The 17,439-nt window shown below is 60.0% G+C and overlaps 1 protein-coding gene across 1 annotated transcript; it reads right to left on the reverse strand.

The window, feature by feature from the left end:
• Window positions 1-1,841: 1,841 nt before the first annotated feature.
• LOC127037173 (cytochrome P450 2B4-like) lies at window positions 1,842-16,901 on the reverse strand. The gene is given in 10 exon segments (XM_050928709.1): window positions 1,842-2,162; window positions 5,197-5,338; window positions 6,378-6,565; window positions 8,837-8,978; window positions 9,783-9,931; window positions 9,934-9,958; window positions 10,747-10,907; window positions 14,577-14,726; window positions 15,479-15,641; window positions 16,725-16,901. Coding segments are annotated over 10 exon segments (1,479 nt in total). The 3' UTR covers window positions 1,842-1,980.
• Window positions 16,902-17,439: the final 538 nt, after the last annotated feature.

Raw genomic sequence — 17,439 nt, forward strand, 5'->3', positions numbered from 1 at the left:
AAAGCTGATTGTAAAAGGACTGACCCACCAGGGCTGGAACTGGAGGGAGGGGAGAAGGAAGCCAGAGCCCCCCCCTTTTCAACCAAAGAAACAAGTGCAGAATACATGTCCCCTGCAGAGCCCCCCCCCTCAATAATAGAGCATACGGGGGAAGTGCTGCAATTGCACGGTCCGCCCACCAGGGGGTGCTGCGCTCCCAGAAGAGAGGCCAGCTGAGATGAGCGCTGAGGGTTGGGGCAGAGGGTTGGGGGGGCGAGGGCTCTGGCTGGGGGCAGGCCCTGGGCTGGGGCTGGGGATAAGGGGCTTGGGGTGCAGGCTGCCCCAGGGCTAGGCAGGGAGAGAGGACTCCCCCGAGCAGCAGCTGGGCTGGGCTGGGCAGGGGCCCCGGGATAGTGGCCAGGGCAGGTCCGGGGCTGGGCTGGCTTGGGGCTGGGGGGAGGCATCTCTCACCCCTGGGGACCCAGTGGCTGGGTCCTCTCACAGCTCTGGGGAGGGGCCCACCAGCGGGACGCCCGACTCGGCTCTTGCTGTGCTCGGTGGGGAGCAGGCGTGTGCAGGAGCGAACCCCACTGAGGAGTGTGTGGAGACCCTTCTCATTCGAAACACGAAACAGCCCCGGGGTCAGTGGGGCCGGCTCCCCGCCGGGGCGAACGGACCGTAGCTCCATTGGGGTCGATGGGGCCGGCCCCCCGCCGGGGCGAACGAACCGTAGCTCCATTGGGGTCAGTGGGGCTGGCCCCCCGTCGGGGTGAATGGGCCGTAGCTCCATTGGGGTCAGTGGTACCGGCCCCCCGCCAGGGCGAACAGGTCGTAGCTCCATTGGGGTCGATGGGGCTGGCCCCCCGCCGGGGCGAACGGACCGTAGCTCCATTGGGGTCAGTGGGGCCGGCCCCCCGCCGGGGCGAACGGGCCGTAGCTCCATTGGGGTTGATGGGGCTGGACCCCCGCCGGGGCGAACGGGCCGTAGCTCCATTGGGGTCAGTGGTGCCGGCCCCCCGCCGGGGCGAACGGGCCGTAGCTCCATTGGGGTCGATGGGGCTGGCCCCCCGCCGGGGCGAACGGGCCGTAGCTCCATTGGGGTCGATGGGGCTGGCCCCCCGCAGGGGTGAATGGGCCGTAGCTCCATTGGGGTCAGTCGTGCCGGCCCCCCGCCGGGGCGAACGGGCCGTAGCTCCATTGGGGTCAGTCGTGCCGGCCCCCCGCCGGGGCGAACGGGCCGTAGCTCCATTGGGGTCGATGGGGCCGGCCCCCCGCCGGGGCGAACGGGCTGTAGCTCCATTGGGATCGGTGGGGCTGGCCCCCCGCAGGGGTGAATGGGCCGTAGCTCCATTGGGGTCGATGGGGCCGGCCCCCTGCCGCGGCAAACGGGCTGTAGCTCTGTTGGGGTCCATGGGACCGGCCTCCCCCGCCCCCCGGTGAATGGGCCGTAGGGGAAAGACCACTCCCACTAAAACTATTTCCCCAGGCTAATCTTTCCCCTACTGTCACTCACTACTCGAAATGGGCGACCCTGATTAGCAGACAACAGGGTTTTTCTCCTGCTGCTAACAGCAGCACCTCAACTGATTAGTCTCATTACAGCTGATATGTAACCCCCGTTGTTCCATGTTCTGTGTGTATAGACACCTCTACCCCGTCCTCGGAAGCCAAGCAATCTGACCGCCTTACAGGTGAAACCGCGCTATATCGAACTTGCTGGGATCAGCCCCCACCCCCACACACAGGGCTGAGCCCCCTGGCCTCCCAGCAGGGACACACACACACACACAGACACACTCAGGGCTCGCCCCCCGCCCCCTTCCCCCAGCAGGGGAACACACACACAGACACACACAGAGCTGGGCTCACACATCCACGTGGGCTCCTCCACAGCCAGGCTTCCGTCTCGCCCCGATAGTGTTTTGCACCAGTGTGACACGCTGTGCGAGGTGCAGGCCGCCAGGGAACCGGGCCTGGCCGCCGTGGCACGGCGACTGGTGTTCAGCGGGGGACGAGCGGCAGCTGGTACCTGCGTGGCACCTTGCCGAAGCCGTGGTACTCCGGGGTGATGTCGAGGTCCTGCGAGCGCGCAGGTGAGCAGAGGGCGAAGCGCTGCAGGATGGAGGTGAAGAAGAGGAAGAGCTCCATGTGGGCCAGGCCCTCGCTGGGACACGTCCGCTTCCCTGCCAAGAGCCATGGGTGTTATTCGCTTGGGGGCTCTGTGTAGCCCCCTGTAAAGAAGATTGTGGATGCACATCCCTGGGGCCTGATTCCCAGGCCCCTCTGAGTAGGAACGGTTCCCACAGAATCCCCCCAAGCGGGGGCCTCCCTGCCCGGTGTGGCACTGGCATAGCGGCCCTGCACCCACCCTGCACAGCCGCCATTATATGGGACGGATCGGAGCATGGCTGGAGCGCACTGCACTGGGGCTATTCCAGCTCCGTAGAGCCCATAGGGGGTAGATCTGGGGCTTGGTCAGAGTGCGCTGCGCTGGGGCTATTCCAGTCCCGTAGGGCCCATAGGGGGTAGATATGGGGCGTGGTCAGAGCGCGCTGCACTGGGGCTATCCTGCCCCATGGGGCCCATAGGGGGTAGATCTGGGGCGTGGTCAGAGCGCGCTGCACTGGGGCTATTCCAGTCCCGTAGGGCCCATAGGGGGTAGATATGGGGCGTGGTCAGAGCGCGCTGCACTGGGGCTATCCTGCCCCATGGGGCCCATAGGGGGTAGATCTGGGGCGTGGTCAGAGCGCGCTGCACTGGGGCTATTCTCTGCCCCGTAGGGCCCATAGGGGGCGGGTCGGGGGCGTGGTCAGAGCGCACTGCACTGGGGCTATTCCGGGCCCATAGGGGGTAGATCTGGAGAGTGGTCAGAGTGCACTGCACTGGGGCTATTCTCTGCCCCGTAGGGCCCATAGGGGGTAGATCTGGGGCGTGGTCAGAGTGTGCTGCGCTGAGGCTATTCCCTGCCCCGTAGGGCCCATGGGGGCGGGTCGGGGGCGTGGTCACAGCGCACTGTGCTGGGACTATTCCCTGCCCTGTACGGCCCATAGGGGGCGGGGCGGGGGCGTGGTCAGAGCGCACTGCGCTGCGGCTATCCCTGCCCCATGGGGCCCATAGGGGGTAGATCGGGGGCGTGGTCAGAGCGCACTGCGCTAGGGCTTTTCCCTGTCCCGTAGGGCCCATAGGGGGTAGATCTGGGGCGTGGTCAGAGCGCACTGCGCTGGGGCTATTCCCTGCCCCGTAGGGCCCATAGGGGGTAGATCGGGGGCGTGGTCAGAGCGCACTGCGCTGCGGCTATCCCTGCCCCATGGGGCCCATAGGGGGTAGATCGAGGGTGTGGTCAGAGCGCACTGCGCTGCGGCTATCCCTGCCCCATGGGGCCCATAGGGGGTAGATCGAGGGTGTGGTCAGAGCGCGCTGTGCTGGGGCTATTCCCTGCCCCATGGGGCCCATAGGGGGTAGATCGGGGGCGTGGTCAGAGCGCACTGCGCTAGGGCTTTTCCCTGTCCCGTAGGGCCCATAGGGGGTAGATCTGGGGCATGGTCAGAGCGCACTGCGCTGGGGCTATTCCCTGCCCCGTAGGGCCCATAGGGGGTAGATCGGGGGCGTGGTCAGAGCGCACTGCGCTGTGGCTATCCCTGCCCCATGGGGCCCATAGGGGGTAGATCGAGGGTGTGGTCAGAGCGCACTGCGCTGCGGCTATCCCTGCCCCATGGGGCCCATAGGGGGTAGATCGAGGGTGTGGTCAGAGCGCGCTGTGCTGGGGCTATTCCCTGCCCCATGGGGCCCATAGGGGGTAGATCGGGGGCGTGGTCAGAGCGCACTGCGCTAGGGCTTTTCCCTGTCCCGTAGGGCCCATAGGGGGTAGATCTGGGGCGTGGTCAGAGCGCACTGCGCTGGGGCTATTCCCTGCCCCGTAGGGCCCATAGGGGGTAGATCTGGGGCGTGGTCAGAGTGCGCTGCGCTGGGGCTATTCCAGCCCCATAGGGCCCATAGGGGGTAGATCTGGGGCGTGGTCAGAGCACGCTGCGCTGGGGCTATTCCCTGCCCCGTAGGGCCCATAGGGGGCGGGTCAGGGGCGTGGTCAGAGCGCACTGCGCTGGAGCTATTCCCTGTCCCATGGGGCCCATAGGGGGTAGATCTGGGGCGTGGTCAGAGCGTGCTGCGCTGGGGCTATTCCCTGCCCCATAGGGCCCACAGGGGGCGGGGCGGGGGCGTGGTCAGAGTGCTCTGCGCTGGGGCTATTCCCTGGCCCGTAGGGCCCATAGGGGGTAGATCTGGGGCGTGGTCAGAGCGCACTGCACTGGGGCTATTCCAGCCCCATATGGCCCATAGGGGGTAAATCTGGGGCGTAGTCATAGCGCGCTGCACTGGGGCTATTCCCTGCCCCATAGGGCCCATAGGGAGTGGATTGGGGACTTGGCTGGAGTGCGCTGCGCTGTGGCTATCCCTGCCTCATGGGGCCCATATGGGGTGGATCGGGGGCGTGGCTGGAGCGTGCTCTGCTGTGGCTATTACCTGCCCCCCCAGGACCCATAGGGGGCAGATCATGAATTAGAGCAGCCCGGAGGCTGTTGTAAGTGACACCCAGACCCGGCAGCTCCAGGCTGTGTGGTGCACAAGGGGGTTTAATGCCCTGTCCTGATCACACCTGGGTTCAGCTTCCTGCACACAAGCCAAGGACTCCAGGGAGTCCCCCGGGGACTTCAATTTGCCCAGCTAATGAACAGAGGAGGCGCTCCGACATCAGGGTGAAGAGCCCCGCTCTGAAACCATCGAGTGCTTCCCAGGAGCGTGGGAGCCTTGCTCAGCCCCCGGGGCAGTGGGTTTTCCTGTATGAAGAACCAGCAGGGACCGACCTGAGGGAACATCTCCCCAGCTTGGAGTCTGGAGGGGGCTGGGGAGACAAGGAGACTCCATCCTTCAAAAATCCCAGATTGCCACCCACCTCTCACACATCCCGCCGAGCCCTCGCTCATCTGCTGATGTTCACCCAGCACAGGGGGCTGACGCAAGCCCTACACCCCACTGAAGTCCTCAGAAGAGGCTGTTCTGGGTGCCTAGGCCTGCGCACAGGGGCAGGATCTATGCCGGCGGACTCGCAAACAGCAGCGTTTCTGGCATGGGTGGCACTGCACCACCGGGAGACGGAGCTCTGCTTCTGCCCCCAGGCGGGCGCCCTGCGAAGGCAGCTGCTAAAGCGAGCCCAGAACTGACCTGCAGAGAAGGCCATGAACGCCGCGTTCTTCCGAAATCCACCCTCCTCATCCAGGAAATGCCCGGGGTCGAAGGTCTCCGGGTCTTTGAACTGCGTGGGGTCGTGCAGGACGGAATGCAGGATGGGAAACACGGCCGTGCCCTGGAGGGGAGAGTTCGGACCCGGCTTAGTGGAAACGGCTCCAGATCCAAGAGCACGGTTGGTTGGACCTTCCCCGGAGATGGACCGGTCTCTGCCTCCCCAGAGGCATTTGGTCCTGCTCAGGGCTGGGCTTGAGGCTTTCTCATGGGCCCTTCCTGCAGCCCCCCTTGTGCCAGGCGCTGCACAGACTCAGAGTGAGAGACGGTCCCTGCCCCTGCGAGCTACAATCTACATAACCAAAGGAAGGATCCTTAGCCCCGTGGCTTGGCTGTGCTATAAACAACACCTCTCTCATTAAACCATGCCAGTTTCACGGTAACAACCTCCTACAATGGTCCTTAGCAGGGTTTGAACCCGTGACTTTCAGCCTCATTCTCAAACCAGGAGCAGCTCTTCTTGAGGGGACCAGCCACTAGAGGGCAGCAAAACCAGCTTTGCCAGCAAGTTACAGGAGGCCTTGTGGTGTCATTTCTCCCCGTGAAAGGTTGGTGAACCAGGCTGCTCAGTGCAATCCAACAGCTCCCTTGCACAAGTGCAGCCGCCAACACTGGGGGTGGGGCGCTGGGGAACGGGGCCCCACGAGGGCAGAGCGGCAGCCGCCCGACCGTTTTTGTCTGGGCCTTGGTTTGGTGAAAAACGCAGCTACAGCGACACTGAAATGGTTCAGAAATTCGTGGCCATTGTACCAGACTGGTCCCTTTGGGGGAAAACTCAGACAAACTCTGTTTCGCTGGAATATTTCTGACAGGAAATGTGTTGTTTTTCTCAGTCTGAGACCACTTTTCATTTCCAAATGTCCTGTTATTGCAGAAAGAAACGTGAACATCTGCAAATGGGTGAGATTGAGACAAAACTTTTTGTTCAGCAGGAAACATTTCAGTTCTCTGCAGACATGGTTCATTTTTGGTCCAGCCTGAAACAATTTTTTACCTTGGCTTTTTGAAAAGACCCAAGAACTGAAACATCCCGGCTCCCCCCCTTTCTCGCTAGAAGACGCCCAGCTTGGGTTTAGGACGAAGGAGTTCCGTGTCGTGCGTACCTTAGGGATGGAGTATCCCCTGAACCGGGTGTCCCGGGTCACCGAGTGGGGAACGCCCAGAGGAATGATGTCGGCGAACCTCTGAATCTCATGGACCACGGCGTCAGTGTAGGGCATCTTGGACCTGTCCTCCATGCATGGGACACGGTCCTGGCCGATGACTCGCTCAATCTCCTCCTGAATTCTTTCTGTACAATGAAAGAGGTAAGACATGAGCCAGGCGAAGTCACTTTTCCTGCCGTTCCCTTATCCTGATGTGCTGGTGTTTTCACGTGCCAGCCCGTCAACGCTCTTCAAGGCTGGTCTTATGGTGACGGCAATGGGTGAATGCTCAGGTGAGCGAGGGTCAGTTCCCAGCAAGCCCTGCATAATACACAGCCCTGGAGAGGGGATAAGCGAGTCCTTAAACTGGTGACATGGCTTCCTGCTCAGGAGAGCCAGACTGGAGTCAGGAGTGGTAGGCTCCATTCCTGGGTAAGCTGTGACAAATCTCCAGGTCTTGGCTTCCTTCCTTTAGCAGTTTAGACTGGAAGTTCTTTGGGAGCAGCGTCTGGGCAGTGCTGGGTTCCTCCTCTCTGGGGGCGTGTTTTGGTGCCCGGGAGAATAGGGTGCCCACAATTGACATCTGTTGGTTAACAGGGAGAAGAGCGGCCCGGAGCGGCTTGAGAACACTGGGTGGACAGAGGCTGTCTGGAGTGAGAGCTCTCTGCTGCCACCTGCTGGTGAGCATGGGGACAAATGGGCCAAGCCTCATTTGCATTTTCCTCATGTGACAGTTTGGGACAAGTTGGCCAAAAATCAGTTAAGTTTTAAATCTGGGGATAATCAAGCATGTTTATGCCAGTTGGGAAATGAAAGGACAAGAGAACTGCACTGAATGTGGTCAGGGTGAGGGGTCACCATAACCACAATAGTAGTCCGGTGTGGTTGGGTGAGTAGACTCTGCACACAGCCCAAAGCAGAGAAAGAGACAGCGTAGTGAACGTGCATTGGGTGCTGCGTGCGAGGGCTTCGTGCAGGGTCTGGTTTACTCTTGTTTTTAGTGCGAACGTAGAACTGAGGTGTCTTCAGGACAGGCACCAGTGCGAGAGGAACAACAAGCTGCTTGGGCCGCAGCTGTGCAGAGCAACCGCTTTGCTGGCACCAATGCTATGTTCACTGTGCCCCCAAATTCCTGTAGGGGCCAGAGATGGACCTGCCTGTGGTTTGCACCCGGCCAGCCTTCGCTAGCCACCAGTAAGTGGGGCACAGCAGAGAAGGGATACGGCTAGTTCTAGAGCGCATTGCCTCAACCTCTACTTGCAGCTCTAGCTGAGATGGAAGGTCGAGTTACCCTGGGGGTATGGGGGGGACGTGGATCTTACCTAACAGGTGCTGTTGGTTTATTAATTGCTGGTTTTCCCCAGTTTTAGTCTGGCCATCCTCCCCCTACTCCTCCCACCAGCTGAAGCGCAACAAAATCTGCCTGAAAATTTGGTGGCACTTTTTCAGGCAGGGCCCTTAGCAGGCGGAACGGCTTCCCAAGGGCCGGGGAGTTCTCCATCACTGGCCATTTTCCAGCCGAGATTGGTTGTTTCTCTAAAAGCTCGGCTCCAGTTCAGAGGGCTTCTCCCTGGGACTTTCCATGGCCCTAGGGGTCCCTTCCGGCCTTGGAACCTAGAATAACATTTTCTTTGTTTTAACCCCCCTGTAGCGGGGCGGTGACCCGCTCCAGCCCTGGGAGAGGCCTGGCAGGTTGGGGGAACAGCCCAGGCTGAGTGGGGAAACAGCCGCAGCTGGGGCCACGCCCCAAACGGACTCAGCTGCCCTGTGAAGGGACTGCTGGGCTGGAGCAGTCTCGGAGTCTCGCTGCCTTTAGAGGGAGAAGGGCCCGGCTGCTGGCGAGCGCACTTGGGTACCTAAGGTGGAGCAGGGCTGGGGGAAGGCAAGAGAAGCTGGGGAGCTCTGGCCCAGAAACCCCCCAGGCTGCAGGCCTAGGGTAAGGCCAACTGGGTACTAGGGTTGCAAAGGGGCAGCCCATGGGTAGGCAGAGGCAGCAGGTCCAGACCTCTTTGCCCTTGATGAGTGGCTGATACACGACAGTCTGCCCCAGGGAATGGGGACTAAGGACTGAGGCGAGGTGGGGATAGTGGGTTGGGGTTCCCCTGGGAGGAGGAGACCCAGATCGGTGGGGTACTGCCAGGGGGAGCACCCCAGTTAAAGCGGCACCGGGTCCAGGGAGGGACACAGGGGCCAGAGGACAGGCGGATCACCGGCCTGCAGAGGGAGCTCCGGAGCTGGAAAGAGCTAATTCCCAGAAGTCACCAGCAGGAGGTGCTGCAGGAGTGACACGGTGCTTGGATGGGGAAAGTTCTGCTGATGCAGAGTTCCCAGGGAGGCTATTTTGTTTCCCCAGGTTGCTGGGTGGGGGCTGTTTGTGAAGCGATCAGCTGGAGCCCCTTGTCAGATCTAGTAAAGACCTGTGACGTGAGGATACTTCAGCAGAATCAACAGCCCGTATCTCAGCGTGGTGCTGGTGGTTTCTGTGCCCGCGAAAAATAAATCCAGTGCCGAGAGGATCAAATTTTCCTGGTGGAATTTGGTGTCCGGATCGTTCTCCTCCTAGAGACAAGGGTTGCAGAGGAGAGGTCGTGAGTCCCTTGCGGGGCAGAACTGCGGCTTTATTGAGCGCTCTGATTTCAAGCTCTGGGAGGATGGACCATCAAGGTGGATATTCTGATAACGCTGGATAAATTCAGCTGTTCTGATGTTGATTGCTACCATGCCCGCCTTGGGTTAGTGTCACGCGAGCCTGTCCTGTCAGGAAAAAAGCAGTTTTCTTGTTTTGTGAAAATGTTCGAGATTTTGGACTTTTTTTAACTGTCCCAAATGTCAAAATTTGGAACATTTTCAGGAATTGAAAATCTGACTAAAACGGGTCGTTTTGCTTCAATTTTGAGCGTTTTTTTTTTAAACCTAATAAATATTTTATACTCAGCTTGAATTTCAAAACAAAAAATCACGTTCAGCTGGAAAACTGAAACATTTCATTTGGAAACGGGGCATATGGACAATTTTGAACCTTCACATTTTTTCACATTTTTTCTACATTGAGAAATTCCTTGAAACCCACCCTTTCCTGTGGAACCGTTCGTTTTTGCCAAGTGGGCATTTCTCAGCGATCAAATGTTTTTCTTGCTGAATTCCCAACCGGCCTTAGCGATAGGAACAGATGGAAGGTAAACCAGAATCAATGTATCTACACAGGGGCTTCGCCCCAGTTGGGCTAATCTGGTTTAACCAACCCAGGCCTGGTTTACACAGGAGGTCAGATTAGATGATCACACTAGGACCCTCTGGCCTTGCAGTCAATGAACCTGGAGTGGCAGCTGGTGAGGGACCAGCTCTGCCGCTAATGGCCCTGACCTGCTGCATCCGGATGAGGAAGGCGTCCGTGTAGTCCCGCGGGGAGGCAGGGTCCAGGGTCTCTTTGTGCTTCCGGACGACCCCGGCCACATAGCGCTTCTGCTCCTCGAAGTTCTCGAAGAGCCGGTTGTGAGGGCCGGGCAGGTGATCATGACAGCTGGGAAGAGGTTGTACAGCTGCCGGGCGTAACGAAGGGGTCACAGTGGGTGCCAAGCGATTCCCTTGTGCATGGGGCGAGATCCCCCAGCTCCCCGGAGCAGAGGGCTCAGCACAAGGCCGAGGGCACCACTGAGGTCCCCCTTCAGCCATGTCTAGACCTAGGGGGTGTTAAGTGGGCCCAGGGGAGGTGGTTAAGCAGCTGTCGGGGGGGGGGCACCAAGCAGCATCTAGGTGGGGCGGGAGGGGGCTAAGCACCCCTTAGGCCTGAGGGGGAGTGATTAATCAGTGACCCCTAAACTCCAAAGCAAGTGGAGAGAGTTGGGATGACTCAAGCCAGGCCTGTGTATCGGGGCATCTGCCCGTGGCTTTAGGGCAAGAGGATGGGGGTGGGGGAGGGCAGGGGCTGGTGCATGCTCAGGCCAGTGGGGTTCAGTTACTGTTTGATGCTGGGCAAGTCATTAATAACCAGGATAACGCAGCGCAGGGCATGCTTGGAAAATCCGCGGTGACACCCAGCTGGGAGGGGTTGGAGGACAGGATTAGATCCCGGCCAGGGGCTGGGTGGCAATGACGATGTATGCGCTGACCAAATGGGTCCTTTCCCCCTCTATTGGCTGGTCCACAGAGTGGATATGAGCTACTACCGCTACCAGCTGACGGAGCTGCTCTTTTAGCTCAATCGGCAGAGCGGCCTGTGCATTGTGGCTGGAGTTCTCCGATCCAGTCCCTGCTGACGACCCACCTGGGGGGATGCAAAGGGCCAGCCCGGCCAGGCCTCACTAACCCACCCCGCAGCTGCTCCTACCTGCACCCAGACGGTGTCCACGTGCCAGAATTTCGCCTGGATCAGGCCGAGCAGCATCTGGAATGCCTCATCCTCGTAGCTGAACCGCGCCCCGAAGACCACGGAGCAGATGACGTTGGAGACGGAGCGTCGCAGCATGAAGGTGGGGTCCAAGGGCGTCCCTGGCAGCAAGGGCCGAGAACCACTTAGTCGTGGGGCTCAGTCCCACCCGTGCAATGGGGCTGGAGAAGCAGAGGAAGCCTCCCTCCCAGCGCAGACAGCCTAGGCACACAGCCGTGGAGAGCCTCCTCCACACCAGCCTCAAATGCCAGAAGCAGAGCTGGAGTGGGTCTGCACTCCGGAGATCCACCTTGCCCTGTGGCATGGCCATGGCAGCAAGGGCGTAACTTAGAGCAGCCCCAGGGCTGCTGCAGTGGGGGAGGTGCACATGGCTTGCATCAGCACCAGGCCCTGAGTCTGTGCTTGGGTGGTGCCTCCCCCCTCCTGAAGCCCCAGCCCTGGTTCCCATGCTCCTTCCAGCTGAAATCCAACCTCCTCACTCAGCCTTTTTCTCTGTTCTCATCGCCTGCCGCTCCCCGAGCTCTTGGCCTCTCTGGCAGGGCCGGCTTTAGGAAGTGCGGGGCTCAATTCAAACACTTTCAGCGGGGCCCTGGCAGGGATGACTTAAAAAGAAAAAAGTGTAAAAAAAAGCCTTCCATTTCTTCCATGTATTATGTACTTTCCATAACTATATAAATAATAAAATTGTATATTATGTACATTGCATCATATATGCTGTTGATTGGTTATTAATGACTGCTGTTTCACATGTGTGGGTTCCCGCTGCTTCCTGCCCCCCTCATTGAAGGTGTGCAGGTTACTGGCCTGGGAACTGCAGGGCAGCAGCGGACATGGGGCTGGTTCGAGGCAGGGCAGGGGCTGACTGGAGGTAGGGTCTGGCTGCAGGCAGGGCAAGGGGTGCAAGGCTGGCTGCAGACAGGGGAGTGTGGGGCGGGCTGGCTTCAGGCAGGGCCACAGGGGGGTGCAGCAGGGGTTGGCAGGGCTGGAGACAGGAGTATGGGACTGGCTGGCTTCATGCAGGGGGGTGCAGCAGGGGTTGGCTGGAGACAGGGCAGGGCGGGCAGTGCAGGGCTGGTGCAGGCAGGGGTGTGTGTGTGGGGCTGTCTGGCTTTGGGCAGGGCTGCAGGGGGGTGTGGCAGGGGTTGGCTGGAGACAAGGCAGGGGGTTTGGTAGGGACTGGCTGTGGGCAGGGGGTGCAGAGCTGGCTGCAGGCAGCGGGGGGCGGGGCTGGTGCAGGCAGGGCAGGGAGTGCAGCAGAGGCAGCTGGAGCCCCAGCCCTTTAAAAAGCCCCCAAGCCCGCTGCTATCCCAGGGCTCTGGGGGCTATTTAAAGGGCCCGGGACTCCCCTGCTTCTACCCCACCCCGGACCTTTTAAATAGCCGTGGGAGCCCTGGGGAATGCCTGGGGGCGGCGGGGCTCCGGTGGCTATTTAAAGGACCGGGGTGGCAGAGGCAGCTGGAGCCCTGGCCCTTAAAATAGCCCCCACAGCCCCCCACTACTCTAGGGCTCTGGGGGCTATTTAAAGGGCCCGGAGCTCCAGCCAGGAGAGTGGGGCTGCGGGGCTTGTGGCGCTCTGGTCAGAGCTCCAGCTGAGGGAGCGGGGCTTGTCACGCTCCGGCCAGAGCTCCAGCTGGGGCCGCGGGGCTTGCGGCGCTCTGGTCAGAGCTCCAGCTGAGAGAGCGGGGCCGCGGGGCTTGCAGTGCTCTGGTCAGAGCTCCAGCTGAGAGAGCGGGGCTGTGGGGCTTGTCACGCTCTGGTCAGAGCTCCAGCCAGGAGAGCGGGGCCGCGGGGCTTGCAGTGCTCTGGTCAGAGCTCCAGCTGAGAGAGCGGGGCCGCGGGGCTTGCGGCGCTCTGGTCAGAGCTCCAGCTGAGAGAGTGGGGCCGCGGGGCTCGTCGCGCTCCGGTCAGAGCTCCAGCTGAGAGAGCGGGGCCGCGGGGCTTGTCGCGCTCTGGTCAGAGCTCCAGCCAGGAGAGCGGGGCCGCGGGGCTTGCAGTGCTCTGGTCAGAGCTCCAGCTGAGAGAGCGGGGCTGTGGGGCTTGCAGCGCTCTAGTCAGAGCTCCAGCTGAGAGAGCGGGGCCGCGGGGCTTGCAGTGCTCTGGTCAGAGCTCCAGCTGAGAGAGCGGGGCTGTGGGGCTTGTCACGCTCTGGTCAGAGCTCCAGCCAGGAGAGCGGGGCCGCGGGGCTTGCAGTGCTCTGGTCAGAGCTCCAGCTGAGAGAGCGGGGCTGTGGGGCTTGTCACGCTCTGGTCAGAGCTCCAGCCAGGAGAGCGGGGCCGCGGGGCTTGCAGCGCTCTGGTCAGAGCTCCAGCTGAGAGAGCGGGGCCGCGGGGCTTGCGGCGCTCTGGTCAGAGCTCCAGCTGAGAGAGCGGGGCCGCGGGGCTTGCGGTGCTCTGGTCAGAGCTCCAGCTGAGGGAGCGGGGCCGCGGGGCTTGCAGTGCTCTGGTCAGAGCTCCAGCCAGGAGAGCGGGGCCGCGGGGCTTGCAGCGCTCTAGTCAGAGCTCCAGCCAGGAGAGCGGGGCTGTGGGGCTTGTCACGCTCTGGTCAGAGCTCCAGCCAGGAGAGCGGGGCCGCGGGGCTTGCGGTGCTCTGGTCAGAGCTCCAGCTGAGAGAGCGGGGCTGTGGGGCAGCCGTGCTCCCGCCGGGGCTTTGGTCAGGGGAGCGGGGCCATGGAAGACCCCGGAGCAGACCGCAGCCGGGGTGAGTAAAAAAATTTAACAGGCGCCTAAAGCGTGGGGCCCTCTTAGGCGCGGGGCCCGATTCCCAGGAACCGGGCGAATCGGCCTAAAGCCGGCCCTGCTCTCTGCTTTCCCTGAGCAGAGGCTGGGGCAGAGTTCAGTGGGCCACAGGGCTGGGGGTGGGCTGCCCGGATCCCCCACGGCTCCAGCAGAGCGAGCGCTGTGCTAACCCTGGTGCCAGGTTTGGTGAGGGGCAGGGAGGACGTCAGCCACTGATGTCACCTGGCCTCCTCTGTGAGTTAAGGGGACCCCCGTGCCTTAGACTGCCCGCTCTCTGTTCTGTGTTTGTTCAGCGCTCGCAGCGCGGGGGGCCTGGGCCGTGGCTGGGGTCTCGCCGTACGCTCCGGAGACGGGATTTACTGGAGAGGCCTGGTCCAAAAATTCCCCAAACCGTTTTTGGATGGAAAATTGGGCTTCCAACGAAGTGAAATTTGTTGCAAAAAGTGTCTGATTCTGATATTTTGTCTCCCCAAAAAGAAGTATTGGTGCTGTGGTGCCTCCCGGGTAGGGTGCCCAGACAGCAACTGTGAAAAAACAGGACGGGGGATGGGGGGTAATAGGTGCCTCTGTAAGAAAAATCCCCCCAAAACGGGACTGTCCCTTTCCTTACTCCTGGGATGTGTAGTCCAGGCGCCTCGTGCTTCCGTTCTCTTCTCTTGGCCTGGCTCTCTGATGGGACTACATCTCCCATGATGCACCACTGCTTTGACACAAGCCCCCCATCAAGAGGGGAGAAAGTGGTGCATCATGGGATAAGTAGTCTGGCCAGATTGCGCAGGCTGTAGAGGAGAATGAGAACATGAGGTACCCGAACTACAATTCCCATGAGGCCCTGCAGCATCATTTTGAATGGATATTTTACAGTCAAAATTTTCCCTGGGCAACCCCTGAGCTTGAGTAACAAGACAGGGAAAAGGAGGTGGGAATTCCCAGAGTCTGGAGTCATGGGACAAGGAACAGGGGGGAAAGTGCGAGACAGTTCATCACCCATGTTGGACCAACCCCAGTTCTTGGAAAATACCAAAGCCAGGATACCTTCTGTCTTCCTGACCTCCTCCAGCAGGTACTGGACTTCCTCCTGGATCCGCTCCTCGATGCTCCTCTTCCCCACCCCAAAATTTCTCAGGGTGCTAAGGGCAAATCAGCGCAGCTGCCGCCACGTCTCCCCGTTGCTGAAGAAAAGCCCTGGGCACAGAAAGGCACTCTGTGGGCACGCGCCTCCCAGCGAATGGGGCTTGACTCTCAGCCCTGCACCGGAAATGAGCTTCCCCCGCCGATCACTGCAGAGAAAAGTTCCTCTGCAAGAGATCGTGGATAAAATGCTGTGCTGCAGTTTCTCGCGGCTTTGGGAGCTTTTCCTTAAAGCTCCAGCTCCTGGAGTCCTGTGACTAGCTGAGAACCTGTTTTTATTTAAAGAAGTTCCTACCCCTAATGGGTGTGGGGGGAAAAGCTTGAAAAAGTGACCCCCTAGAGGCTCAGAGAACAGGAGGTGAAAGAAAAGGACCTGAAATTTGTTATTTTTTAAATAGCCAGTGGTTTGGGTTTAAAAAAAACCTCAGGGTTTTTTGGCAGCTGGCTCATGAATTTTTGAATGCCTGGGGCTAGCCCAGACTCAGTCAGGGAGAATCACAGGTTTTCTGTGTCTCCGCACACCCGCTTCCATCTGTCTCTCTGTCCCCGACACCCGTGAGGAGAGTGCCTGAGTGCTCCCCTGGGGAAATAGATAGCAGGAGCAAAGCCCCCAGTGGACTCCAGGTCCTGTGTTGAGGCTCCTTTGTGGGGTGAAACCTCTGCTGGGGGGCAAGGGTGTCATCTGGATTTCACCTTGGGGTTGCTTTGGTCCAAGGCTGGGTGCCTTTGGGGTTTTCTGTCAGCAGCCAAGGATGCTGAATCCCGACCTGAGCTGCCGTGACGCTGTGAACCAGACTGTTCCTCACCATTGCCCTTGCTGGTCCTATCCACAAGAGCTAACCCCTCTCGGCCACTGAACTCCTCTGCTTGGTCCACCAAGGCTTCCTTCACCGCCTCATAGCCCCACAGCACCACGGCCCGCTGCAACCCCAAGTAGATGGTGAACACGGGGCCGTACTTGTCTCTGAGCTGCAGCGGGGAAGCAGATGTTACTTTTGGATACTCGGGTCTCCTACACGTGCATACGCTGGGCTGACATTTAGCTGCTTAACCCCGGGTGGCAGCAGGCGGGTGAGCATTATCACCGACCCTGTTCTAGAGACAGGGAAACTGAGGCACCAAAGCAAACTGGTTCACCCACAGCCACGCACTGGGCCGTGGGTTGGTCGAAAAACTTCCACTCAAATGTTGTTTTTCCTGGTTGTTTTCAACCAAACACAAATGTGCAGATTGGTGAAGCCCGGACTGATGGGGCTGGAAACGTTTGGTTTTCAGTTGCCAACGCCCCAGAGCTTTTCACTTTTTGACAAAATCAAAATTTTCCACAAGGTGGAAAAACCCAACCAACAAGAGAAACATGCTTCGAATTCGCTCTGGGTTACAAGTTGTGCTTGCCAGCCCAGTGCCCGTCCCGCCAACCCATGCTGGCTGGGGTAACGTATTGGATTAATTCAGGCAGCGCCATATTTCCTGAGCGTACCAAGCCTCCACGGGACTACGCTGCCTGTGAAAATATCCCCACCCAGTGCAAAGTAACACCCAGCGAGGGAGCAGCCCGTTCCCAGCTGCACATTAAATGTGGCCAAGCAGATGAACTGTTAGCCGGAAGGGCTGTTCTGTAGTCAAAATCATTCGGGCGTCAGTCCCATCACAGCTTCCAAAAGGACATGCCCGGGGCCAGAGCCTGAGCTGGTGTAAATCAGCACAGCTCTATTTACACCAGCTACAGATCTGCACACGCCCAGATTGGCCTGTAGGAATCTCCTGCCTCTCTGCCCACTGGGGCGCAGGGAAACGGCAGGCCAGGGTCACTTGGCCCTTTGTGGGTTACGCTGGATTCAGGAGAAGCTGCTGCCCCCCAGCTGCGTGCTGCTGGTTCTAGGAAGAACCGGGGGCAGCCTCCCCCTCCGCCGGCCCCCGACACGCCAGACAGAGCGAGTCCCTGTACTCTTGGTTGTGTCTCCCTCTGCCACCAAGAGCCAACTCCCCGGAGCCCGACAGCTCTTTCTCCTTGGGGTGGAGGGGAAGGAATCACTCAGGAACTGAACTCACCCCCAGCAGAGATCCTAATGACGGTCCCCACAACTGCGGCAAATTGCCCAGGAGGGGCAGCGGGCATGGGCCTGGGGGGAGGCTCCTCCGCCCAGCCTGGTGCCCCCTCCACAGCAGAAAAAGCAAGCAGGCCGTGAGCAGGATCAGCGGGAAGGTGAAGCCGGGCCAGAGATCCATGGTGCGGGGAAGGAGGAAGAGGAAGTGATATGTACATACCCCCATGTGGAGTTTGACCAGGAGCAGGAAAAGGAACTGAACGATCAGAGACAGTGTCGGATTCCCAGCCCCACGGGCCTCGCACGCAGGGCTGGCTGGAAACGGTCCCCACAGGAGACACGACTGCACCAGGCATCGGCATCCCCCCAAAAAGCTTGTTTTTTCAGACCTCTCCCTCCCCCCAAATTGGGGGGAAAATATTTGTTAATGAAAATTTGCGTTTTTCCACTGAAACTTTCAACAATATTTGTTTAATTTTCATTGTACTTTTCCAACGGGCAGTGGGGGGATTCAGACAGCAGCACCAGCTGTGTAAAGGGACCGTCCTGGGTAGAAATCCTGGGTGCCTGGGAATGGAGAGAGTTAAAAACCAGCAGGGCTATTGGAAGCCAGGCTGGGCGGCTCCCGGACACTCCCTGCTAGAGAATCGCGCTGAGCAATCAGCCGTTCTGGCCCCCGCTGGTACCAGCGAACTGGTGACCGTCGCAGCGGGACCAGG

This window comes from Gopherus flavomarginatus, chromosome 18 (genome assembly GCF_025201925.1).
Source record: "Gopherus flavomarginatus isolate rGopFla2 chromosome 18, rGopFla2.mat.asm, whole genome shotgun sequence".
In the NCBI taxonomy this organism is placed as follows: Eukaryota; Metazoa; Chordata; order Testudines; family Testudinidae; genus Gopherus; species Gopherus flavomarginatus.